The sequence below is a fragment of the Oncorhynchus mykiss genome, chromosome 19 (genome assembly GCF_057628025.1).
Source record: "Oncorhynchus mykiss isolate SJ-2025 chromosome 19, ASM5762802v1, whole genome shotgun sequence".
Classification (NCBI taxonomy): Eukaryota; Metazoa; Chordata; class Actinopteri; order Salmoniformes; family Salmonidae; genus Oncorhynchus; species Oncorhynchus mykiss.
Genome location: NC_143040.1, coordinates 372625 through 399153, shown reverse-complemented (window position 1 = coordinate 399153; position 26529 = coordinate 372625). Strand labels below are relative to the sequence as shown.

The 26529-nt window shown below is 45.9% G+C and overlaps 2 protein-coding genes across 8 annotated transcripts in view; one reads left to right on the top strand and one right to left on the bottom strand.

Moving 5' to 3' along the window:
* The window catches only part of LOC118936834 (sister chromatid cohesion protein PDS5 homolog A), a 90851-nt gene extending 68405 nt beyond the window's left edge, over nt 1-22446 (bottom strand). Inside the window, exons 1-7 of the mRNA XM_090209509.1 lie at nt 22310-22446; nt 21156-21309; nt 5910-6113; nt 2933-3019; nt 2035-2132; nt 806-932; nt 166-246 (exon numbers count right to left, since the gene is read on the bottom strand). Coding sequence (XP_090065635.1) covers nt 166-246; nt 806-932; nt 2035-2132; nt 2933-3019; nt 5910-6113; nt 21156-21269 — 711 coding nt within the window. The 5' untranslated portion in view covers nt 21270-21309; nt 22310-22446. The remainder of the gene's footprint in view (nt 1-165; nt 247-805; nt 933-2034; nt 2133-2932; nt 3020-5909; nt 6114-21155; nt 21310-22309) is intronic.
* A 20-nt stretch (nt 22447-22466) lies between these two features.
* LOC110512617 (uncharacterized) overlaps nt 22467-26529 on the top strand; it is an 82372-nt gene continuing 78309 nt past the window's right edge. For all 7 annotated transcript variants that reach the window (XR_016488661.1, XR_016488660.1, XR_016488663.1 and 4 more), the window contains exons 1-2: nt 22467-22583; nt 23137-23607. Coding sequence is in view for 3 of the 7 variants with exons in the window: in XM_090209504.1 (XP_090065630.1) it covers nt 23307-23607 (301 nt within the window). In the remaining 4 variants the exon portion in view is untranslated. The remainder of the gene's footprint in view (nt 22584-23136; nt 23608-26529) is intronic.

Genomic DNA, 26529 nt, shown 5'->3' with positions numbered 1-26529 from the left:
ATATATATAGTGTATAGTATATATATATATATATATATATATATATATATATATATATATATATATATATATAGTGTATAGTACAGGTATATATATATATATATATATATATATAGTGTATAGTATAGGTATATATATATGTATGTATTAGTTTACAGTACTAACGTTTGCGATGCATGTCTCTATGGTCTGAACGGTCCTCTTCAGCAGAGTCTTGGCCAAGTCGTACGCCTGTTTATTCAGGTTCTGGACAGGAGGAGAGAGGATCAAACAGGTATCAGGTTGATCAGTGTTACCTTGTGAGCAGGTATCAGGTTGATCAGTATGTTACCTTGTGAGCAGGTATCAGGTTGATCAGTATGTTACCTTGTGAACAGGTATCAGGTTGATCAGTATGTTACCTTGTGAACAGGTATCAGGTTGATCAGTATGTTACCTTGTGAACAGGTATCAGGTTGATCAATGTTACCTTGTGAGCAGGTATCAGGTTGATCAGTATGTTACCTTGTGAGCAGGTATCAGGTTGATCAATGTTACCTTGTGAGCAGGTATCAGGTTGATCAATGTTACCTTGTGAACAGGTATCAGGTTGATCAGTGTTACCTTGTGAGCAGGTATCAGGTTGATCAGTATGTTACCTTGTGAGCAGGTATCAGGTTGATCAGTATGTTACCTTGTGAGCAGGTATCAGGTTGATCAATGTTACCTTGTGAACAGGTATCAGGTTGATCAGTGTTTCCTTGTGAGCAGGTATCAGGTTGATCAGTATGTTACCTTGTGAGCAGGTATCAGGTTGATGCATTACCTTGTGAGCAGGTATCAGGTTGATCAGGATGGTGTCCAGTAGTTCCTGTGTGACTCCGTCTCCCTCCATTATTATAGAACTCATCAGATCCAACATGTGCATCTGGACCTTCTGATTGTGACTGTTACTGTAAGGGGGAGAGTGGGAGGGGGGAGAGAGGGAGGGGGAGAGAGAGTAGAGAGAGGGGGGGAGAGGTCAGAGGGGGGAGAGGTCAGAGGGGGAGAGAGGTCAGAGAGCTCCTCTATAAAGACGGGCCGGTATCACCTCCTCTATAAAGACAGGCCAGCATCACCTCCTCTATAAAGACAGGCCAGCATCACCTCCTCTATAAAGACAGGCCAGCATCACCTCCTCTATAAAGACAGGCCAGCATCACCTCCTCTATAAAGACAGGCCAGCATCACCTCCTCTATAAAGACAGGCCAGCATCACCTCCTCTATAAAGACAGGCCAGCATCACCTCCTCTATAAAGACAGGCCGGTATCACCTCCTCTATAAAGACAGGCCAGTATCACCTCCTCTATAAAGACAGGCTGTCATCACCTCCTCTATAAAGACAGGCTGTCATCACCTCCTCTATAAAGACAGGCCAGCATCACCTCCTCTATAAAGACGGGCCGGCATCACCTCCTCTATAAAGACGGGCCGGTATCGCCTCCTCTATAAAGACGGGCCGGTATCGCCTCCTCTATAAAGACAGGCCAGCATCACCTCCCCTATAAAGACAGGCCAGCATCACCTCCTCTATAAAGACAGGCCAGCATCACCTCCTCTATAAAGACAGGCCGGCATCACCTCCTCTATAAAGACGGGCCGGTATCACCTCCTCTATAAAGACAGGCCAGCATCACCTCCTCTATAAAGACAGGCCAGCATCACCTCCTCTATAAAGACAGGCCAGCATCACCTCCTCTATAAAGACAGGCCAGCATCACCTCCTCTATAAAGACAGGCCGGCATCACCTCCTCTATAAAGACAGGCCGGCATCACCTCCTCTATAAAGACGGGCCGGTATCACCTCCTCTATAAAGACAGGCTCTCTCATATGCTAGCTTGATCAGACAGACAGACAGACCGTCATCACCAGTATCTGAACAGACAGACAGACAGACAGACAGAACCAGTATCTGATAAGACAGACAGAGACAGACAGAGACACAGACAGACAGACAGACAGACAGACAGACAGACAGACAGACAGACAGACAGACAGACAGACAGACTTACTTGATGACAGAGAAGAGCGTCTTGAAGAGCTGGATGAAGATGTCGTTGCAGTCCTCCAGCTCAAAGCAGATGTTGTACGACTTCACCCACGCCAGGTTCTACACACCATCAATAAGGTACGCAAGGGGTTAAAATCACCAACATTCAGGACGGCGCCTCAACAAACAAACCCTCCCCATTAGGAGTCTTTCCAAACCTCTCACCTCCAGCAGGGTTGAAATGTTCAACTGCAAGGGCTCTTGGGAAAGATCTCAATTGCATACTCCTCACATCTCATCTTCTCATAACCCATTGGATGAGAAAGCCAGGAGGTCCCTCCCCTCTGACTTTTCTCCAATGGGTTTTGAGAACGACACAAAGAGAGAGAGAGACAGAGAGAGAGAGACAGAGAGACAGAGAGAGAGAGAGAGAGACACAGAGAGAGAGAGACAGAGACAGAGAGAGAGAGAGAGAGAGAGAGACCGAGAGACAGAGAGACAGAGAGAGAGAGACAGAGAGAGAGAGAGAGACAGAGAGAGAGAGACAGAGAGAGAGAGAGACCGAGAGAGAGACAGACAGAGAGAGAGAGACCGAGAGAGAGAGAGAGACAAAGAGAGAGACAGAGAGAGAGACAGACGTAATGCAACTGAGATATTTCCTTGCCGGTCCCCCAGCCTCTGACCTTTAACCCCATTCAGCTGTCAGATGTAAAAAAAAATGGGTTATATCGTAAACGTTGTTTTTTAAATTTAGCTTTATGGACATACTTTAAGATTAGCCACGTGGTTAAGGTTAGGTTTATAAAAAATAAAAATAAAAAATATAAATTGAAGAAATAGGCGGGGTTTAGCTATAATTATGACTTTGTGGCTGTGGTAACTAGTGACCACCGTCTAACCCCTGACCCCTGACCCCTCACCTCCAGCAGGTAGAAGTATCTATTGAACTGTGGGCTCTTGGTGTCTTCCAGTCCTTTCAGCTGTCTGGTGATGAACAGGAAGATGTCCTGGACAGGAGGAAGGTCAAAGGTTCAGCGTATTAATCAGTCCTGGTTATACACACAGGTTATGGTTTTATAAAGGGTAATGTCCAGTATGGGTTATGGTTTTATAAAGGGGTAATGTCCAGTATGGGTTATGGTTTTATAAAGGGGTAATGTCCAGTATGGGTTATGGTTTTATAAAGGGGTAATGTCCAGTATGGGTTATGGTTTTATAAAGGGGTAATGTCCAGTATGGGTTATGGTTTTATAAAGGGTAATGTCCAGTATGGGTTATGGTTTTATAAAGGGTAATGTCCAGTATGGGTTATGGTTTTATAAGGGGTAATGTGCAGTATGGGTTATGGTTTTATTAAGGGGTAATGTCCAGTATGGGTTATGGTTTAATAAAGGGGTAATGTCCAGTATGGGTTATGGTTTTATAAAAGGGGTAATGTCCAGTATGGGTTATGGTTTTATAAAGGGTTATGGTTTAATAAAGGGGTAATGTCCAGTATGGGCTATGGTTTTATTAAGGGGTAATGTCCAGTATGGGTTATGGTTTAATAAAGGGGTAATGTCCAGTATGGGTTATGGTTTTATAAAAGGGGTAATGTCCAGTATGGGTTATGGTTTTATAAAGGGTTATGGTTTAATAAAGGGGTAATGTCCAGTATGGGCTATGGTTTTATAAGGGGTAATGTGCAGTATGGGTTATGGTTTTATAAAGGGGTAACGTCCAGTATGGGTTATGGTTTTATAAAGGGTAATGTCCAGTATGGGTTATGATTTTATAAAGGGTAATGTGCAGTATGGGTTATGGTTTTATAAAGGGTAATGTGCAGTATGGGTTATGGTTTTATAAAGGGGTAATGTCCAGTATGGGTTATGGTTGTTTAAAGGGGTAAAGTCCAGTATGGGTTATGGTTGTATAAAGGGGTAATGTCCAGTATGGGTTATGGTTCTATGAAGGGGTAATGTTCAGTATGGGTTATGGTTCTATAAAGGAGTAATGTTCAGTATGGGTTATGGTTTTATAAAGGGTAATGTCCAGTATGGGTTATGGCTTTAGAAAGGGGTAATGTGCAGTATGGGTTATGGTTTTATAAGGGGTAATGTGCAGTATGGGTTATGGTTTTATAAAGGGGTAATGTCCAGTATGGGTTATGGTTTTATAAAGGGTAATGCGCAGTATGGGTTATGGTTTTATAAAGGGTTATGGTTTTATAAAGGGGTAATGTGCAGTATGGGTTATGGTTTTATAAGGGGTAATGGTTTTATAAAGGGGTAATGTGCAGTATGGGTTATGGTTTTATAAAGGGTTATGGTTTTATAAAGGGGTAATGTGCAGTATGGGTTATGGTTTTATAAGGGGTAATGTGCAGTATGGGTTATGGTTCTATAAAGGGGTAATGTCCAGTATGGGTTATGGTTTTATAAAGGGTCATGTCCAGTATTGGTTATGGTTTTATAAAGGGCTAATGTCCAGTATGGGTTATGGTTTTATAAAGGGTAATGTCCAGTATGGGTTATGGTTTTATAAAGGGTAATGTCCAGTATGGGTTATGGTTTTATAAAGGGGTAATGTCCAGTATGGGTTATGGTTTTATAAAGGGTTATGGTTTTATAAAGGGTTATGGTTTTATAAAGGGTCATGTCCAGTATGGGTTATGGTTTTATAAAGGGTCATGTCCAGTATTGGTTATGGTTTTATAAAGGGCTAATGTCCAGTATGGGTTATGGTTTTATAAAGGGTAATGTCCAGTATGGGTTATGGTTTTATAAAGGGTAATGTCCAGTATGGGTTATGGTTTTATAAAGGGGTAATGTCCAGTATGGGTTATGGTTTTATAAAGGGTAATGTCCAGTATGGGTTATGGTTTTATAAAGGGTTATGGTTTTATAAAGGGGTAATGTCCAGTATGGGTTATGCTTCTATAAAGGGGTAATGCCCAGTATGGGTTATGGATCTATAAAGGGGTAATGTCCAGTATGGGTTATGGTTTTATAAAGGGTCATGGTTTTATAAAGGGTCATGATTTTATAAGGGGTAATGTCCAGTAAGGGTCATGGTTTTATAAGGGGTAATGTCCAGTATGGGTTATGGTTTTATAAAGCAGTAATGTCCAGTATGGGTTATGGTTTTATAAAGGGGTAATGTCCAGTATGGGTTATGGTTTTATAAAGCAGTAATGTCCAGTATGGGTTACGGTTTTATAAAGGGGTAATGTCCAGTATGGGTTATGGTTTTATAAAGCAGTAATGTCCAGTATGGGTTATGGTTTTATAAAGGGGTAATGTCCAGTATGGGTTATGGTTTTATAAAGCAGTAATGTCCAGTATGGGTTATGGTTTTATAAAGGGGTAATGTCCAGTATGGGTTATGGTTTGATAAAGGAGTAATGTCCAGTAAGGGTCATGGTTTTATAAAGGGTTATGGTTTTATAAGGGGTAATGTCCAGTATGGGTTATGGTTTTATAAGGGGTAATGTCCAGTATGGGTTATGGTTTTAGAAAGGGTTATGGTTTTATAAGGGGTAATGTCCAGTATGGGTTATGGTTTTATAAAGCAGTAATGTCCAGTATGGGTTATGGTTTTATAAAGGGGTAATGTCCAGTATGGGTTATGGTTTTATAAAGGGGTAATGTCCAGTATGGGTTATGGTTGTATAAAGGGTAATGTCCAGTATGGGTTATGGTTTTATAAAGGGGTAATGTCCAGTATGGGTTATGGTTTTATAAAGGGTAATGTCCAGTATGGGTTATGGTTGTATAAAGGGGTAATGTCCCATACCGGGGAGGTGTATGGGTTATGTGAAGGTTAGATGAAGCTTATACCAGTTACCTTCAGTTTGTCGTGTGAGGTGTGTGGGGGTTATGGTTGTGTTGAAGGTTAGATGAAGGTTAGACCAGTTACCTTCAGTTTGTCGTGTGAGGTGTAAGGGGCCTCAGGGGCGTAGATCCTGAAGATGTCAGCCAGGCAGCAGGCCACCAGGAGACGCACATCCTTGTTGGGGTTCCTCAGGAAGAACTCTGAGGCCAGATGGAGAGCCAGGTTCAGATACTGCTGCTTCTCCTCCTCGCTGTCCTGGTCCATGTCCATGTAGGTCTTCACCACCATCTACAGAGAGAGATGATTGGTTAAGGTCTGGTCCTTCGCTACCATCTAGAGAGAGAGATGATTGGTTAAGGTCTGGTCCTTCACTACCATCTAGAGAGAGAGATGATTGGTTAAGGTCTGGTCCATATAGGTCAACTGGAATAAAACCAGCTCCCATTACTAATGTATCATTACTAATGTACAACTGGAATAAAACCAGCTCCCAGTACTAATGTACAACTGGAATAAAACCAGCTCCCTTTACTAATGGGTCATTACTAATGTACAACTGGAATAAAACCAGCTCCCTTTACTAATGTGTCATTACTAATGTACAACTGGAATAAAACCAGCTCCCTTTACTAATGTACAACTGGAATAAAACCAGCTCCCATTACTAATATACCATTATTAATGTACAACTGGAATAAAACCAGCTCCCATTACTAATGTATCATTACTAATGTACAACTGGAATAAAACCAGCTCCCATTACTAATGTACAACTGGAATAAAACCAGATCCCATTACTAAATGTACACCTGGAATAAAACCAGCTCCCATTACTAATGTACAACTGGAATAAAACCAGCTCCCATTACTAATGTACAACTGGAAAAAAACCAGCTCCCATTACTAATATACCATTACTAATGTACAACTGGAATAAAACCAGCTCCCATTACTAATGTATCATTACTAATGTACAACTGGAATAAAACCAGCTCCCATTACTAATGTACAACTGGAATAAAACCAGATCCCATTACTAAATGTACACCTGGAATAAAACCAGCTCCCATTACTAATGTACAACTGGAATAAAACCAGCTCCCATTACTAATGTACAACTGGAATAAAACCAGCTCCCATTACTAATGTACAACTGGAATAAAACCAGCTCCCTTTACTAATGTACCACTGGAGTAAAACCATCTCCCATTACTAATGTACAACTGCAATAAAACCAGCTCCCATTACTAATGTATCATTACTAATGTACAACTGGAATAAAACCAGCTCCCATTACTAATGTACAACTGGAATAAAACCAGATCCCATTACTAAATGTACACCTGGAATAAAACCAGCTCCCATTACTAATGTACAACTGCAATAAAACCAGCTCCCATTACTAATGTACAACTGCAATAAAACCAGCTCCCTTTACTAATGTATCATTACTAATATACAACTGGAATAAAACCAGCTACCATTACTAATGTACCACTGGAATAAAACCATCTCCCATTACTAATGTACAACTGCAATAAAACCAGCTCCCATTACTAATGTACCACTGGAATAAAACCATCTCCCTTTACTAATGTATCATTACTAATATACAACTGGAATAAAACCAGCTCCCATTACGAATGTATCATTACTAATGTACAACTGGAATAAAACCAGCTCCCATTACGAATGTATCATTACTAATGTACAACTGGAATAAAACCAGCTCCCATTACGAATGTATCATTACTAATGTACAACTGGAATAAAACCAGCTCCCATTACTAATGTACAACTGGAAAAAAACCAGCTCCCATTACTAATATACCATTACTAATGTACAACTGGAATAAAACCAGCTCCCATTACTAATGTATCATTACTAATGTACAACTGGAATAAAACCAGCTCCCATTACTAATGTACAACTGGAATAAAACCAGATCCCATTACTAAATGTACACCTGGAATAAAACCAGCTCCCATTACTAATGTACAACTGGAATAAAACCAGCTCCCATTACTAATGTACAACTGGAATAAAACCAGCTCCCATTACTAATGTACAACTGGAATAAAACCAGCTCCCTTTACTAATGTACCACTGGAGTAAAACCATCTCCCATTACTAATGTACAACTGCAATAAAACCAGCTCCCATTACTAATGTATCATTACTAATGTACAACTGGAATAAAACCAGCTCCCATTACTAATGTACAACTGGAATAAAACCAGATCCCATTACTAAATGTACACCTGGAATAAAACCAGCTCCCATTACTAATGTACAACTGCAATAAAACCAGCTCCCATTACTAATGTACAACTGCAATAAAACCAGCTCCCTTTACTAATGTATCATTACTAATATACAACTGGAATAAAACCAGCTACCATTACTAATGTACCACTGGAATAAAACCATCTCCCATTACTAATGTACAACTGCAATAAAACCAGCTCCCATTACTAATGTACCACTGGAATAAAACCATCTCCCTTTACTAATGTATCATTACTAATATACAACTGGAATAAAACCAGCTCCCATTACGAATGTATCATTACTAATGTACAACTGGAATAAAACCAGCTCCCATTACGAATGTATCATTACTAATGTACAACTGGAATAAAACCAGCTCCCATTACTAATGTACAACTGGAATAAAACCAGCTCCCATTACTAATGTACAACTGGAATAAAACCAGCTCCCATTACTAATGTACAACTGCAATAAAACCAGCTCCCATTACTAATGTACCACTGGAATAAAACCATCTCCCATTACTAATGTATCATTACTAATGTACAACTGGAATAAAACCAGCTCCCATTACTAATGTACAACTGGAATAAAACCAGCTCCCTTTACTAATGTATGATTTGAATAGAACTAGATGAAACATAACATCAATCATTTTACGAGTTGTAAACTCTCATTCTCTCTCCCGCTCAACAGAGAGACTCAACTCCACCCAGCAGAACGCCCCTAGCACTAGGACCCAGCAGAACGCCCCTAGCACTAGGACCCAGCAGAACGCCCCTAGCACTAGGATCCAGCAGAACGCCCCTAGCACTAGGATCCAGCAGAACGCCCCTAGCACTAGGACCCAGCAGAACACCCCTAGCACTAGGACCCAGCAGAACGCCCCTAGCACTAGGACCCAGCAGACACCACTTCTTCCTCCGTGTGTCTCCAAGGCACAGAGCAGCAGTAACCAAGCTGCAGACAGGAGTGGAGGGGGGGATGGGTGCTGAAACACAGGCGGGAGAATGAGGGGAGAAGCCCAGAGAGCTCTGCTTCTGCCTCACACTCTCTGTCGCTCTCTGGCTCAATCTACCGAACAGCCTCCGGAGGCTGTGAAAAAGGAGAATGAGTGGAGAAGACCAGAGAGCTCTGCTTCTGCCTCTCTCTCTCTGTCTTTCTGCCTCTCTCTCTGTCGCTCTCTGGCTCAATCTCCCGATCCCTACTGCCTCTGATCTGGAGGACTCACTAAACAGAGAACATCCCTGGTCATCCCTACTGCCTCTGATCTGGAGGACTCACTAAACAGAGAACATCCCTGGTCATCCCTACTGCCTCTGATCTGGAGGACTCACTAAACAGAGAACATCCCTGGTCATCTCTACTGCCTCTGATCTGGAGGACTCACTAAACAGAGAACATCCCTGGTCATCCCTACTGCCTCTGATCTGGAGGACTCACTAAACAGAGAACATCCCTGGTCATCCCTACTGCCTCTGATCTGGAGGACTCACTAAACAGAGAACATCCCTGGTCATCCCTACTGCCTCTGATCTGGAGGACTCACTAAACAGAGAACATCCCTGGTCATCCCTACTGCCTCTGATCTGGAGGACTCACTAACCAGAGAACATCCCTGGTCATCTCTACTGCCTCTGATCTGACAGACTCACTAAACACAAATGCTTCCTTTGTAAATGATGTCTGAGTGTTGGAGTGTGGCCCCTGGCTATCTGTAAATGATGTCCGAGTGTTGGAGTGTGGCCCCTGGCTATCTGTAAATGATGTCTGAGTGTTGGAGTGTGGCCCCTGGCTATCTGTAGATGATGTCTGAGTGTTGGAGTGTGGCCCCTGGCTATCTGTAAATGATGTCTGAGTGTTGGAGTGTGGCCCCTGGCTATCTGTAAATGATGTCTGAGTGTTGGAGTGTGGCCCCTGGCTATCTGTAATGATGTCCGAGTGTTGGAGTGTGGCCCCTGGCTATCTGTAATGATGTCCGAGTGTTGGAGTGTGGCCCCTGGCTATCTGTAAATGATGTCCGAGTGTTGGAGTGTGGCCCCTGGCTATCTGTAATGATGTCCGAGTGTTGGAGTGTGGCCCCTGGCTATCTGTAATGATGTCTGAGTGTTGGAGTGTGGCCCCTGGCTATCTGTAAATGATGTCCGAGTGTTGGAGTGTGGCCCCTGGCTATCTGTAAATGATGTCTGAGTGTTGGAGTGTGGCCCCTGGCTATCCATAAATAAATAAATAATATTTGCTTAATAAAAGGAATTTGAACTGATTAATACTTTTACTTTTGATACTTAACGGATATTCCAAACCAGAAACTTTTACTCAAGTAGTATTTTACTGGGTGACTTTTACTCAAGTAGTATTTTTCTGGGTGACTTTTACTCAAGTAGTATTTTACTGGGTGACTTTTACTCAAGTAGTATTTTACTGGGTGACTTTTACTCAAGTAGTATTTTACTGGGTGACTTTTACTCAAGTAGTATTTTTCTGGGTGACTTTTACTCAAGTAGTATTTTACTGGGTGACTTTTACTCAAGTAGTATTTTACTGGGTGACTTTTACTCAAGTAGTATTTTACTGGGTGACTTACTCAAGTAGTATTTTACTGGGTGACTTTTACTCAAGTAGTATTTTACTGGGTGACTTTTACTCAAGTAGTATTTTACTGGGTGACTTACTCAAGTAGTATTTTACTGGGTGACTTTTACTCAAGTAGTATTTTACTGGGTGACTTTTACTCAAGTAGTATTTTACTGGGTGACTTTTACTCAAGTAGTATTTTACTGGGTGACTTTTACTCAAGTAGTATTTTACTGGGTGACTTTTACTCAAGTAGTATTTTACTGGGTGACTTACTCAGGTAGTATTTTACTGGGTGACTTACTCAAGTAGTATTTTACTGGGTGACTTACTCAGGTAGTATTTTACTGGGTGACTTACTCAGGTAGTATTTTACTGGGTGACTTACTCAGTAGTATTTTTCTGGGTGACTTACTCAGTAGTATTTTTCTGGGTGACTTTTACTCAAGTAGTATTTTTCTGGGTGACTTTTACTCAAGTAGTATTTTACTGGGTGACATACTCAGGTAGTATTTTACTGGGTGACTTACTCAAGTAGTATTTTTCTGGGTGACTTACTCAGTAGTATTTTTCTGGGTGACTTTTACTCAAGTAGTATTTTTCTGGGTGACTTACTCAGTAGTATTTTTCTGGGTGACTTTTACTCAAGTAGTATTTTACTGGGTGACTTTTACTCAAGTAGTATTTTACTGGGTGACTTTTACTCAAGTAGTATTTTTCTGGGTGACTTTTACTCAAGTAGTATTTTACTGGGTGACTTTCACTTGAGTCATTTTCTATTAAAAAAAAGGTATCTTTACTTTCACTCCAGTATAACAGTTGGGAACCTTTTCTACCAACTCTATAAAGTCAAAAGCCCTGAACGTCGACTACTGGGTCAGAACCCCCAGTTCCCCTAACTCCAGTCAGTCGTTACTGGGTCAGAACCAGACCCGTTTCTCCATCAACGTCACAGCCAACCAGAACACCCAGTTCCACTAACTCTAGTCAGTCGTTACTGGGTTAGAACCCCCAGTTCCACTAACTCTAGTCAGTCGTTACTGGGTCAGAACCAGACCCGTTTCTTCATGAACGTCACAGACCATAATCTGAGACGTTTTAACCAACTAACATTGATACACATTCAGACATTCAGCTCTTGATTTTAATATGGGTTGTTGAGTGTCAAGTAAGTCAGTTTATACCATTTCCCTCCCATCAACCTCCACACAGCCATGACACTTCCCTCCCATCAACCTCCACACAGCCATGACACTTCCCTCCCATCAACCTCCACACAGCCATGACACTTCCCTCCCATCAACTTCCACACAGCCATGACACTTCCCTCCCATCAACCTCCACACAGCCAGACACTTCCCTCCCATCAACCTCCACACAGCCAGACACTTCCCTCCCATCAACCTCCACACAGCCAGACACTTCCTTCCCATCAACCTCCACATAGCCAGACACTTCCCTCCCATCAACCTCCACACAGCCATGACACTTCCCTCCCATCAACCTCCACCACAGCCAGACACTTCCCTCCCATCCAACCTCCACACAGCTAGACACTTCCCTCACATCAACCTCTACACAGCCATGACACTTCCCTCCCATCAACCTCCACACAGCCAGACACTTCCCTCCCATCAACCTCCACACAGCCAGACACTTCCCTCCCATCAACCTCTACACAGCCAGAAACTTCCCTCCCATCAACCTCCACACAGCCAGACACTTCCCTCCCATCAACCTCCACACAGCCATGACACTTCCCTCCCATCAACCTCCACACAGCCATGACACTTCCCTCCCATCAACCTCCACACAGCCAGACACGTCCCTCCCATCAACCTCCACACAGCCAGACACTTCCCTTCCATCAACCTCCACACAGCCAGACACTTCCCTCCCATCAACCTCCACACAGCCAGACACTTCCCTCCCATCAACCTCCACACAGCCATGACACTTCCCTCCCATCCACCTCCACACAGCCATGACACTTCCCTCCCATCAACCTCCACACAGCCAGACACTTCCCTCCCATCAACCTCCACACAGCCATGACACTTCCCTCCACACAGCCAGACACTTCCCCTGCATCAACCTCCACACAGCCAGACACTTCCCTCCCATCCTCTCTCTAGAATCAAGGCACTTTGTAGGAGGCCCAATCAGAAGCCATCACTAGGTCTTTGTAGGAAGCCCAATCAGAAGCCATCACTAGATCTTTGTAGGGGGCCCAATCAGAAGTCATCACTAGGTCTTTGTAGGAGGCCCAATCAGAAGCCATCAATAGGTCTTTGTAGGAGGCCCAATCAGAAGCCATCACTAGGTCTTTGTAGGAAGCCCAATCAGAAGCCATCACTAGGTCTTTGTAGGAGGCCCAATCAGAAGCCATGACTAGGTCTTTGTAGGAGGCCCAATCAGAAGTCATCACTAGGTCTTTGTAGGAGGCCCAATCAGAAGCCATCACTAGGTCTTTGTAGGAAGCCCAATCAGAAGCCATCACTAGGTCTTTGTAGGAGGCCCAATCAGAAGCCATGACTAGGTCTTTGTAGGAGGCCCAATCAGAAGTCATCACTAGGTCTTTGTAGGAGGCCCAATCAGAAGCCATCACTGAGTCTAGGAGTCAGCTCATTGGACAAACAGACTGAAATGGTGATCCACATGACAAAGCTGACCATGCATGTTGAGGTCTAGGCTGGTAGGAATATTGTCAGAACCCATACCCAGCGCTAGCTAGCTAGCCGGCCAACTGGGTTTTTATATAGTCAGAACTCATACCCAGCGCTAGCTAGCTAGCCGGCCAACTGGGTTTTTATATAGTCAGAACCCATACCCAGCACTAGCTAGCTAGCTGTGTTTTTATATAGTCAGAACCCATACCCAGCACTAGCTAGCTAGCCGGCCAACTGGGTTTTTATATAGTCAGAACCCATACCCAGCACTAGCTAGCTGGCCGGCCAACTGGGTTTTTATATAGTCAGAACCCATACCCAGCGCTAGCTAGCTAGCCGGCCAACTGGGTTTTTATATAGTCAGAACCCATACCCAGCACTAGCTAGCTAGCTGTGTTTTTATATAGTCAGAACCCATACCCAGCACTAGCTAGCTAGCCGGCCAACTGGGTTTTTATATAGTCAGAACCCATACCCAGCACTAGCTAGCTAGCCGGCCAACTGGGTTTTTATATAGTCAGAACCCATACCCAGCACTAGCTAGCTAGCCGGCCAACTGGGTTTTTATATAGTCAGAACCCATACCCAGCACTAGCTAGCTAGCCGGCCAACTGGGTTTTTATATAGTCAGAACCCATACCCAGCACTAGCTAGCTAGCCGGCCAACTGGGTTTTTATATAGTCAGAACCCATACCCAGCACTAGCTAGCTGGCCAACTGGGTTTTTATATAGTCAGAACCCATACCCAGCACTAGCTAGCTAGCTAGCTGTGTTTTTATATAGTCAGAACCCATACCCAGCGCTAACTAGCTAGCCGGCCAACTGGGTTTTTATATTGTCAGAACCCATACCCAGCACTAGCTAGCTAGCTAGCTGTGTTTTTATATAGTCAGAACCCATACCCAGCACTAGCTAGCTAGCCGGCCAACTGTGTTTTTATATAGTCAGAACCCATACCCAGCGCTAGCTAGCTAGCTGTGTTTTTATATAGTCAGAACCCATACCCAGCGCTAGCTAGCTAGCTGTGTTTATATATAGTCAGAACCCATACCCAGCGCTAACTAGCTAGCTGTGTTTTTATATAGTCAGAACCCATACCCAGCGCTAGCTAGCTAGCTGTGTTTTTATATAGTCAGAACCCATACCCAGCGCTAGCTAGCTAGCTGTGTTTTTATATAGTCAGAACCCATACCCAGCGCTAACTAGCTAGCTGTGTTTTTATATAGTCAGAACCCATACCCAGCGCTAGCTAGCTAGCTAGCTGTGTTTATATATAGTCAGAACCCATACCCAGCGCTAGCTAGCTAGCTGTGTTTATATATATAGTCAGAACCCATACCCAGCGCTAGCTAGCCGGCCAACCGGGTTTTTTTAACGAAAGTCGGTCATGCGTTAGGGTTTAGTCGTCGTTGTAAATAAAAATGTGTTCTTAACTGACTTGTTAAATAAAACAAACGATAGATAGACTGTATAAAGTAGTTGTCTTCTGAGAAGTGTGTTGAGGTTCTGGTCAGTAGTAGTAGTAGTACCACTATATAGGGAATAGGGCTCTGGTCTATAGTAGTACCACTATATAGGGAATAGGGCTCTGGTCTAAAGTAGTACCACTATATAGGGAATAGGGCTCTGGTCAAAAGTAGTGTACTATATAGGGAATAGGGCTCTGGTCTATAGTAGTACCACTATTTAGGGAATAGGGCTCTGGTCTAAAGTAGTGCACTATATAGGGAATAGGGCTCTGGTCTATAGTAGTACCACTATATAGGGAATAGGGCTCTGGTCTATAGTAGTACCACTATATAGGGAATAGGGCTCTGGTCTATAGTAGTACCACTATATAGGGAATAGGGCTCTGGTCTATAGTAGTACCACTATATAGGGAATAGGGCTCTGGTCTATAGTAGTACCACTACATAGGGAATAGGGCTCTGGTCTAAAGTAGTGCACTATATAGGGAATAGGGTGCTTTTTGACCTAGACCCAGGAAGAAGAAGCTGCAGCTGTGCAGTACCTGGTTCACAGTCCGGTTGCCATAGTGACAGGAAGGAGCTTGAACATTGGAGATGACCTGGCATCTCTCGTCATGGACGGCTGTTCTCGTGCTCTATGTATCTATCTATTCTTCTACAAAACAGGATATTATCTATTTTCATTTAACGAGGCAATTAAGAACAAATTCTCATTTAGAATGACGGCCTACCAAAAGGACTCCTTGTGGAGATGGGGGCTGGGATTAAACATTAAAAATAACATATAAATATAGGACAAAACACACATCACGGCAAGAGACATCACAACATTACATAAAGAGACCGAAGACGACATCACAACATAACATAAAGAGACCGAAGACAACATAGCAAGGCAGCAACACATGACAACAACACGGTAGCAACACAACAACATGGTAGCACCACAACATGACACCAACATGGTAGCAACACAAGATGGTAGCAACACATGACAACATCAACACGGTCGCAACACAGCATGGTAGCAACACAGCATGACAACAACATGGTAGCAACACAACATGACAACATGGTAACAACACAACATGGTAGCAACACATGACAACATCAACACGGTCGCAACACAGCATGGTAGCAACACAGCATGACAACAACATGGTAGCAACACAACATGACAACAACATGGTAGCAACACAACATGGTAGCAACACAACATGACAACATGGTAGCAACACAAAATGACAACAACATGGTAGCAACACAACATGACAACATGGTAGCAACACAACAACATGGTAGCAACACAACATGACAACAACATGACAACATGGTAGCAACACAATATGGTAGCAGCACATGACAACATCAACACGGTCACAACACAGCATGACAACAACATGGTAGCAACACAACAACATGGTAGCAACACAACATGACAACACAACATGACAACATGGTAGCAACTCAACATGACAACAACATGGTAGCAACACAACATGGTAGCAACACATGACAACATCAACATGGTAGCAACACAGCATGACAACAACATGGTAGCAACACAACAACAGCATGGTAGCAACACAACATGACAACACGGTAGCAACACATGACAACATAAACATGGTAGCAACACAACATGGTAGCAACACAACATGACAACAACATGGTAGCAACACAACATGGTAGCAACACAACACAGGGTACAAACATTATTGGGCACAGACAACAGCACAAAGAAGGTAGAGACAACGATAAATCAAACAAAACAGCCACAACTGTCAGTAAGACTGTCCAAACGGCTCCCATGCACAGACACAGCTCATTTAAAAATCTGTGTAAGGGGGTTACTAATAGTTTAGCTCAGTGCTTGGACTTGGACTGAAATAGGTTCTGTTTAGGTACTGGCCCAGTTCTGTTTATGTTTAGTTGCAGGAGCTACACAATACTTTGGATCTAATATTCTATACGAGTAACAGGAACTCAAGCAGTAGAACATGTGAGGTGCCGGTTCTCAGTTCCGATGAGCTCCTGCCCAAGTCAGGGTAGAAGCATTTTTAAACTGTCTGTTGGCCCCCTGCGTGCCTGCCTGTCTGTTGGCCCTCCGCGTGCCTGCCTGTCTGTTGGCCCTCCGCGTGCCTGCCTGTCTGTTGGCCCTCTGCGTGCCTGCCTGTCTGTTGGCCCTCTGCGTGCCTGCCTGTCTGTTGGCCCTCTGCGTGCCTGCCTGTCTGTTGGTCCTCCGCGTGCCTGCCTGTCTGTTGGCCCCCTGCGTGCCTGCCTGTCTGTTGGCCCTCTGCGTGCCTGCCTGTCTGTTGGCCCTCCGCGTGCCTGCCTGTCTGTTGGCCCCCTGCGTGCCTGCCTGTCTGTTGGCCCTCCGCGTGCCTGCCTGTCTGTTGGCCCTCCGCGTGCCTGCCTGTCTGTTGGCCCTCTGCGTGCCTGCCTGTCTGTTGGCCCTCCGCGTGCCTGCCTGTCTGTTGGTCCTCCGCGTGCCTGCCTGTCTGTTGGCCCTCCGCGTGCCTGCCTGCCTGTCTGTTGGTCCTCCGCGTGCCTGCCTGCCTGTTGGCCCTCCGCGTGCCTGCCTGTCTGTTGGCCCTCCGCGTGCCTGCCTGTCTGTTGGCCCTCCGCGTGCCTGCCTGTCTGTTGGCCCTCTGCGTGCCTGCCTGCCTGTCTGTCTGTTGGCCTGCCGCGTGCCTGTCTGTCTGTTGGCCCTCTGCGTGCCTGTCTGCCTGTTGGCCCTCTGCGTGCCTGTCTGCCTGTCTGCCTGTTGGCCCTCCGCGTGCCTGCCTGCCTGCCTGTCTGTTGGCCCTCCGCGTGCCTGCCTGCCTGTCTGTCTGTTGGCCCTCCGCGTGCCTGCCTGCCTGTCTGTCTGTTGGCCCTCCGCGTGCCTGCCTGCCTGTCTGTCTGTTGGCCCTCCGCGTGCCTGCCTGCCTGTCTGTCTGTTGGCCCTCCGCGTGCCTGCCTGCCTGTCTGTCTGTTGGCCCTCCGCGTGCCTGCCTGTCTGTCTGTTGGCCCTCCGCGTGCCTGCCTGCCTGTCTGTTGGCCCTCCGCGTGCCTGCCTGCCTGTCTGTCTGTTGGCCCTCCGCGTGCCTGCCTGCCTGTCTGTTGGCCCTCCGCGTGCCTGCCTGCCTGTCTGTCTGTTGGCCCTCCGCGTGCCTGCCTGCCTGCCTGTCTGTTGGCCCTCCGCGTGCCTGCCTGCCTGTCTGTCTGTTGGCCCTCCGCGTGCCTGCCTGCCTGTCTGTCTGTTGGCCCTCTGCGTGCCTGCCTGCCTGTCTGTTGGCCCTCTGCGTGCCTGCCTGCCTGTCTGTTGGCCCTCTGCGTGCCTGCCTGCCTGTCTGTTGGCCCTCTGCGTGCCTGCCTGCCTGTCTGTTGGCCCTCTGCGTGCCTGCCTGCCTGTCTGTTGGCCCTCTGCGTGCCTGCCTGCCTGTCTGTTGGCCCTCTGCGTGCCTGCCTGCCTGTCTGTTGGCCCTCTGCGTGCCTGCCTGCCTGTCTGTTGGCCCTCTGCGTGCCTGCCTGCCTGTCTGTTGGCCCTCTGCGTGCCTGCCTGCCTGTCTGTTGGCCCTCTGCGTGCCTGCCTGCCTGTCTGTTGGCCCTCTGCGTGCCTGCCTGCCTGTCTGTTGGCCCTCTGCGTGCCTGCCTGCCTGTCTGTTGGCCCTCTGCGTGCCTGCCTGCCTGTCTGTTGGCCCTCTGCGTGCCTGCCTGCCTGTCTGTTGGCCCTCTGCGTGCCTGCCTGCCTGTCTGTTGGCCCTCTGCGTGCCTGCCTGCCTGTCTGTTGGCCCTCTGCGTGCCTGCCTGCCTGTCTGTTGGCCCTCTGCGTGCCTGCCTGCCTGTCTGTTGGCCCTCCGCGTGCCTGCCTGCCTGTCTGTTGGCCCTCCGCGTGCCTGCCTGTCTGTTGGCCCTCCGCCTGCCTGCCTGTCTGTTGGCCCTCCGCCTGCCTGCCTGTCTGTTGGCCCTCCGCCTGCCTGCCTGTCTGTTGGCCCTCTGCGTGCCTGCCTGTCTGTTGGCCCTCTGCGTGCCTGCCTGTCTGTTGGCCCTCGCGTGCCTGCCTGTCTGTCTGTTGGCCCTCGCGTGCCTGCCTGTCTGTCTGTTGGCCCTCCGCGTGCCTGCCTGTCTGTCTGTTGGCCCTCCGCGTGCCTGCCTGTCTGTCTGTTGGCCCTCCGCGTGCCTGCCTGCCTGTCTGTTGGCCCTCCGCGTGCCTGCCTGCCTGTCTGTTGGCCCTCCGCGTGCCTGCCTGCCTGTCTGTCTGTTGGCCCTCCGCGTGCCTGCCTGCCTGTCTGTCTGTTGGCCCTCCGCGTGCCTGCCTGCCTGTCTGTCTGTTGGCCCTCCGCGTGCCTGCCTGCCTGTCTGTCTGTTGGCCCTCCGCGTGCCTGCCTGCCTGTCTGTCTGTTGGCCCTCCGCGTGCCTGCCTGCCTGTCTGTCTGTTGGCCCTCTGCGTGCCTGCCTGCCTGTCTGTTGGCCCTCTGCGTGCCTGCCTGCCTGTCTGTTGGCCCTCTGCGTGCCTGCCTGCCTGTCTGTTGGCCCTCTGCGTGCCTGCCTGCCTGTCTGTTGGCCCTCTGCGTGCCTGCCTGCCTGTCTGTTGGCCCTCTGCGTGCCTGCCTGCCTGTCTGTTGGCCCTCTGCGTGCCTGCCTGCCTGTCTGTTGGCCCTCTGCGTGCCTGCCTGCCTGTCTGTTGGCCCTCTGCGTGCCTGCCTGCCTGTCTGTTGGCCCTCTGCGTGCCTGCCTGCCTGTCTGTTGGCCCTCTGCGTGCCTGCCTGCCTGTCTGTTGGCCCTCTGCGTGCCTGCCTGCCTGTCTGTTGGCCCTCTGCGTGCCTGCCTGCCTGTCTGTTGGCCCTCTGCGTGCCTGCCTGCCTGTCTGTTGGCCCTCTGCGTGCCTGCCTGCCTGTCTGTTGGCCCTCTGCGTGCCTGCCTGCCTGTCTGTTGGCCCTCTGCGTGCCTGCCTGCCTGTCTGTTGGCCCTCTGCGTGCCTGCCTGCCTGTCTGTTGGCCCTCTGCGTGCCTGCCTGCCTGTCTGTTGGCCCTCTGCGTGCCTGCCTGCCTGTCTGTTGGCCCTCTGCGTGCCTGCCTGCCTGTCTGTTGGCCCTCTGCGTGCCTGCCTGCCTGTCTGTTGGCCCTCTGCGTGCCTGCCTGCCTGTCTGTTGGCCCTCCGCGTGCCTGCCTGCCTGTCTGTTGGCCCTCCGCGTGCCTGCCTGCCTGTCTGTTGGCCCTCCGCGTGCCTGCCTGCCTGTCTGTTGGCCCTCCGCGTGCCTGCCTGCCTGTCTGTTGGCCCTCCGCGTGCCTGCCTGCCTGTCTGTTGGCCCTCTGCCTGCCTGCCTGTCTGTTGGCCCTCTGCCTGCCTGCCTGTCTGTTGGCCCTCTGCCTGCCTGCCTGTCTGTTGGCCCTCTGCCTGCCTGCCTGTCTGTTGGCCCTCTGCGTGCCTGCCTGTCTGTTGGCCCTCTGCGTGCCTGCCTGTCTGTTGGCCCTCTGCGTGCCTGCCTGTCTGTTGGCCCTCTGCGTGCCTGCCTGTCTGTTGGCCCTCTGCGTGCCTGCCTGTCTGTTGGCCCTCTGCGTGCCTGCCTGCCTGTCTGTTGGCCCTCTGCGTGCCTGCCTGCCTGTCTGTTGGCCCTCTGCGTGCCTGCCTGCCTGTCTGTTGGCCCTCTGCGTGCCTGCCTGTCTGTTGGCCCTCGCGTGCCTGCCTGTCTGTCTGTTGGCCCTCGCGTGCCTGCCTGTCTGTCTGTTGGCCCTCTGCCTGCCTGTCTATCCTCCGCAGAACAAAAAATAGCAGCAGCATCACAGCAGACACACAGAGAGGTGGTCGGTCCCCCCACCCCTTCTATTCATGACATCATACCGCAGGTACACAAGGCAGACCTCCTACTCGTGCATGACGTCATACACAACGACATCATAAAGAACACTGACGTCACGGTGTTCTAGATCTATGACCGTGGTCCGGTACCATGACAACGTCACCTTTTATACCTCTGGCTTCCCAGCAGAGTAGCAATGTTATTGAAAAAAACAAAACAATTCCCCTGACCATAGATAGCTACCGTCTCTGAAAAAGCTATGATTGCTTTTACTTCCATCCCAGTCTCTCTCTCTCTCTCTCTCCCTGCCTATACTAGAGCACGACTTAACTCGGCTGTAGCAGGTGTCTTTCATGTTTACAGAGTTTGGGCGTTATTGGTAATCGGCCAGTGTGCTGGACATTGATGTAGTGAGTCTGAAGAGATAGCTACAGTATGTTTACAGTGAGAACCCCCCCCCCCCAGCTCACTAGGTCTCTGCAAACCACCTGAACACATCCTAGCTCAGTCAGTCTTGGCAGATAGCCATGGGGGGGGGGTTTGGTTTTAACCGACTAACCTTCAGCCGTTTCACCACCTCATCGTTGCTTATCTTCTCCGTGATTTCCTTCACTCCTGGCGGGTAGGTGATCTTGCTGTCCCCCGCCGGTTTCTGCTGCTGCGGGAACTCCATGCTTGTCGTCGTTTTAATCCACACAGTCCTCTACTGGCCTCTATAGGCCAGAAAACAAAACACACATCAACACAGCCATTCTACCGCACTTCTCAAAAAAACATCGTTTTTAAAACACGGTTTTGTGCTTCTGATTATTATTTATGCGATAGACTGCGAGGGGAATAGGCACGCGTCAGTCGACTAGGGAGAAATGTCTCCCTGAATGAAGTTGTTTTTTTTGTATAATTAAAAATTGTAAAAAATCCTGGCTGTGCTAGTTAGCATGTTAGCTAACCAGCGCGATATCCGCTCTGCAATCGCATGTTCTTACATCAAGATTAACGTTAAATGTTTTGTAGCCAACAGTTTGGTTTGCGTTTTCAAATACAATATATATACCATTACACCTGTGTGTATGTTGAACCAGTCCGACAAATCAAATTAATATCTATAAAAATAAACATACTACTATTGCAGGATGAGTTGCGATGCTAGCTAGCTAGCTAGCCATGGTAGTTGGTTCACAAGACCCGCACTGTGTATGCTAAGCTAAGCTAACCAGCTAGCATTTTTAGCAATGTTAGCGTTGTTAGCATCGTTAGCATTGTTAGCATCGTTAGCCTAGGCCTCAAACTACTCACAGAGAACACCATCACATTTGCACATCACTGTTGTTACCAAAAGAGACAGAAATTAAATTCACGAATAATAGTTATTCTCAAGACCTCTTTCTGCGAACGACTTCCTGTCATGTTTAGCGTTTAGAAGTAAAAAACAACTTTATTTGTCCAGGAAAATAAAGATAAATCAACTTCGTTATGTTTGTTTCAACTTCAAGCTCTCTCTGTCTCTGTCTCTCTCTTCACATCGTTTCCTTACAGTGGCGCTTACTTCTCTTGGTTGTAAAAAATGCAATCGTCGCCCTCCCTCTCCAACATCACAATTATCACAAAAGAAAGCTTTTTGTACACATACAACTACGAGCCAAAAATATCTGCAAACAGTAGCCGCGGTCCACCAAAAATAAACCCAACATGTAATTCCTGTATGATATTTACCTCACCAATGAGCGGGTTTAATTCATGAGGTTGTGTGTGTGTTTTTAGTTTCGGCACAAAGCTCCGTGTCTCCAGTCTCAGCAGCCAGTCTCAGCAGTTTGAATGTCCCCTCTGTGGACGCTGGGTGGACGGCGCCGTCCTCGGTCTGACCGGGGTACTGCAACACACCTCATCAAGCGGGACTCGGAAAAACCAAACTCCAACTTCCCCCTTCTTCTTCTTTTTTTTTTAGATTGCAGGAACATAAAAACCCGACAGGAGATGCTGATCCCAGGTCAGTATTTAGAAGCTCCCTGAATGGATAGGGGTTGAAGTTGTGGAGGGGAAAACTGATTCTAGGTTTGTGCATGACCGGAATATAATTTATGAGGTTTGGAAGGAGTTTTCAATACTGTACCAAATCAATTAGAATAGCAGACAGGGCACTTATATTATGCCAGTGTACCAAAGTTGCAGATATTAATAAATGTAAAAGACAAGGATTTAACACCATTGTAAATACAACCCATATTTATGCTTATTAATTTGCCCTTTTGTACTTCAACCATTTATACATTGTAACAACACTGTATATATATATATATAATATGACATTTTACATGTCTTTATTCTTTTGGAACTTCTGTGAGTGTATTGTTTACTGTTAATTTTTATTGTTTATTTCACTTTTGTATATTATCTACCTCACTTACTTTTGGCATGCCAATAAAGGCCCTTGAATTGAAATGGATTTAAATGAACAACAACATAACGACAACATCTTGTTGATTTGGCAGGATTTCCCCGTGGTCTTATTTCTCTCTCTCTCTCTCTCTCTCTCTCTCCAGTATCTATCAGGACGAACTGTAGTTGACCAACCCCGCCGCTTGGTGCGCTGCTGTTGTTTCAGCCCAGCTTCCTCAAACCAGCTTCTTCCGTTGTTTTTAACATGGCCACAACACCACGCTAGTCAGATACTTATCTAAGACAACTGTTTTTAAACATTAGCACACTGAGAATGCCAAGGAAAAAGAAAAACGGCCATAGCCCGGCCAGAGTACCCGGGTTGTCAAACGACAACGACAACTACTACCGAATACCGGGAACGAGTGACGGCGCTCCGCTGTCGAGAAGTGAATTCAACACCGGGACTAACTCTCACGACCACGGTAGTACTGATATGCTCGTTTCGACAAACTCAGGAGGCATCTCGGCTACTTCTCAGGACAAGGACGAGATCGTGAGGACCATGAAGGAGATGTTTTGCCACCTGGATCCGGAAGTTATTTACATTGTGTTGGCCGAGTGTGACTTCAGAGGTAAATGACTCTTGACTGACACTATGGCAAGTTGAACGAACGTAGCTAGTTGTGACAAAGTTTTTAGATCGATATCTAGATATTAAGTATGTACCTAACGTGATTGGTTGGGTGCGTTGTTGCAACAGCAATGCTGGTCCCTTTGACCGATATTTCCCATATTGATCATATGATTGATTATGTTGATCAACGTTATGTCAGACGTCATGTGACGTCACCTCTCTCCCACACATCCCTGCTCCTCCCTCCACTTACACCCGACACTCAATCTAAACCACAAAATGTTTTTCTTAGTTTTATTTATTTTTTACATAAGATGAATAACTACAGTCAAAAAAAGCATCCAGGCTAACAATTTACTTTCCTATTTTGTGAATAGGATAACTCCGCGTTAGCGTGTATTTCAATGTCGTGTGTGCTGACTGTGTGATCGTGTTGTTGCATAATCCCCTGGTGTCACGAGGTGACTGTAGTTCAACAGTTCATATTGGGACTGCAGTTCAACAGTACATATTGAGACTACAGTTCAACAGTACATATTGGGACTACAGTTCAACAGTTCATATTGGGACTACAGTTCAACAGTACATATTGAGACTACAGTTCAACAGTACATATTGGGACTACAGTTCAACAGTACATATTGAGACTACAGTTCAACAGTACATATTGGGACTACAGTTCAACAGTTCATATTGGGACTACAGTTCAACAGTACATATTGGGACTACAGTTCAACAGTACATATTGGGACTACAGTTCAACAGTACATATTGGGACTACAGTTCAACAGTACATATTGGGACTACAGTTCAACAGTACATATTGGGACTACAGTTCAACAGTACATATTGGGACTACAGTTCAACAGTTCATATTGGGACTACAGTTCAACAGTACATATTGGGACTACAGTTCAACAGTACATATTGGGACTACAGTTCAACAGTACATATTGGGACTACAGTTCAACAGTACATATTGGGACTACAGTACATATTGGGACTACAGTTCAACAGTACATATTGAGACTACAGTTCAACAGTACATATTGGGACTACAGTACATATTGGGACTACAGTTCAACAGTACATATTGGGACTACAGTTCAACAGTACATATTGGGACTACAGTTCAACAGTACATATTGGGACTACAGTTCAACAGTACATATTGGGACTACAGTTCAACAGTACATATTGGGACTACAGTACATATTGGGACTACAGTTCAACAGTACATATTGGGACTACAGTTCAACAGTACATATTGGGACTACAGTACATATTGGGACTACAGTTCAACAGTACATATTGGGACTACAGTTCAACAGTACATATTGGGACTACAGTACATATTGGGACTACAGTTCAACAGTACATATTGGGACTACAGTTCAACAGTACATATTGGGACTACAGTACATATTGGGACTACAGTTCAACAGTACATATTGGGACTACAGTTCAACAGTACATATTGGGACTACAGTTCAACAGTACATATTGAGACTACAGTTCAACAGTACATATTGGGACTACAGTTCAACAGTACATATTGGGACTACAGTACATATTGGGACTACAGTTCAACAGTACATATTGGGACTACAGTTCAACAGTACATATTGGGACTACAGTACATATTGGGACTACAGTTCAACAGTACATATTGGGACTACAGTACATATTGGGACTACAGTTCAACAGTACATATTGGGACTACAGTTCAACAGTACATATTGGGACTACAGTTCAACAGTACATATTGGGACTACAGTTCAACAGTACATATTGGGACTACAGTACATATTGGGACTACAGTTCAACAGTACATATTGGGACTACAGTTCAACAGTACATATTGGGACTACAGTACATATTGGGACTACAGTTCAACAGTACATATTGGGACTACAGTACATATTGGGACTACAGTTCAACAGTACATATTGGGACTACAGTTCAACAGTACATATTGGGACTACAGTTCAACAGTACATATTGGGACTACAGTTCAACAGTACATATTGGGACTACAGTACATATTGGGACTACAGTACATATTGGGACTACAGTACATATTGAGACTACAGTTCAACAGTACATATTGGGACTACAGTTCAACAGTACATATTGGGACTACAGTTCAACAGTACATATTGGGACTACAGTTCAACAGTACATATTGGGACTACAGTTCAACAGTACATATTGGGACTACAGTACATATTGGGACTACAGTACATATTGGGACTACAGTTCAACAGTACATATTGGGACTACAGTTCAACAGTACATATTGGGACTACAGTACATATTGGGACTACAGTACATATTGGGACTACAGTACATATTGGGACTACAGTACATATTGAGACTACAGTTCAACAGTACATATTGAGACTACAGTTCAACAGTACATATTGGGACTACAGTTCAACAGTACATATTGGGACTACAGTTCAACAGTACATATTGGGACTACAGTTCAACAGTACATATTGGGACTACAGTACATATTGGGACTACAGTACATATTGGGACTACAGTTCAACAGTACATATTGGGACTACAGTACATATTGGGACTACAGTACATATTGGGACTACAGTACATATTGGGACTACAGTTCAACAGTACATATTGGGACTACAGTTCAACAGTACATATTGGGACTACAGTACATATTGAGACTACAGTTCAACAGTACATATTGAGACTACAGTTCAACAGTACATATTGGGACTACAGTTCAACAGTACATATTGAGACTACAGTTCAACAGTACATATTGGGACTACAGTTCAACAGTACATATTGGGACTACAGTTCAACAGTACATATTGGGACTACAGTTCAACAGTACATATTGAGACTACAGTACATATTGGGACTACAGTTCAACAGTACATATTGAGAC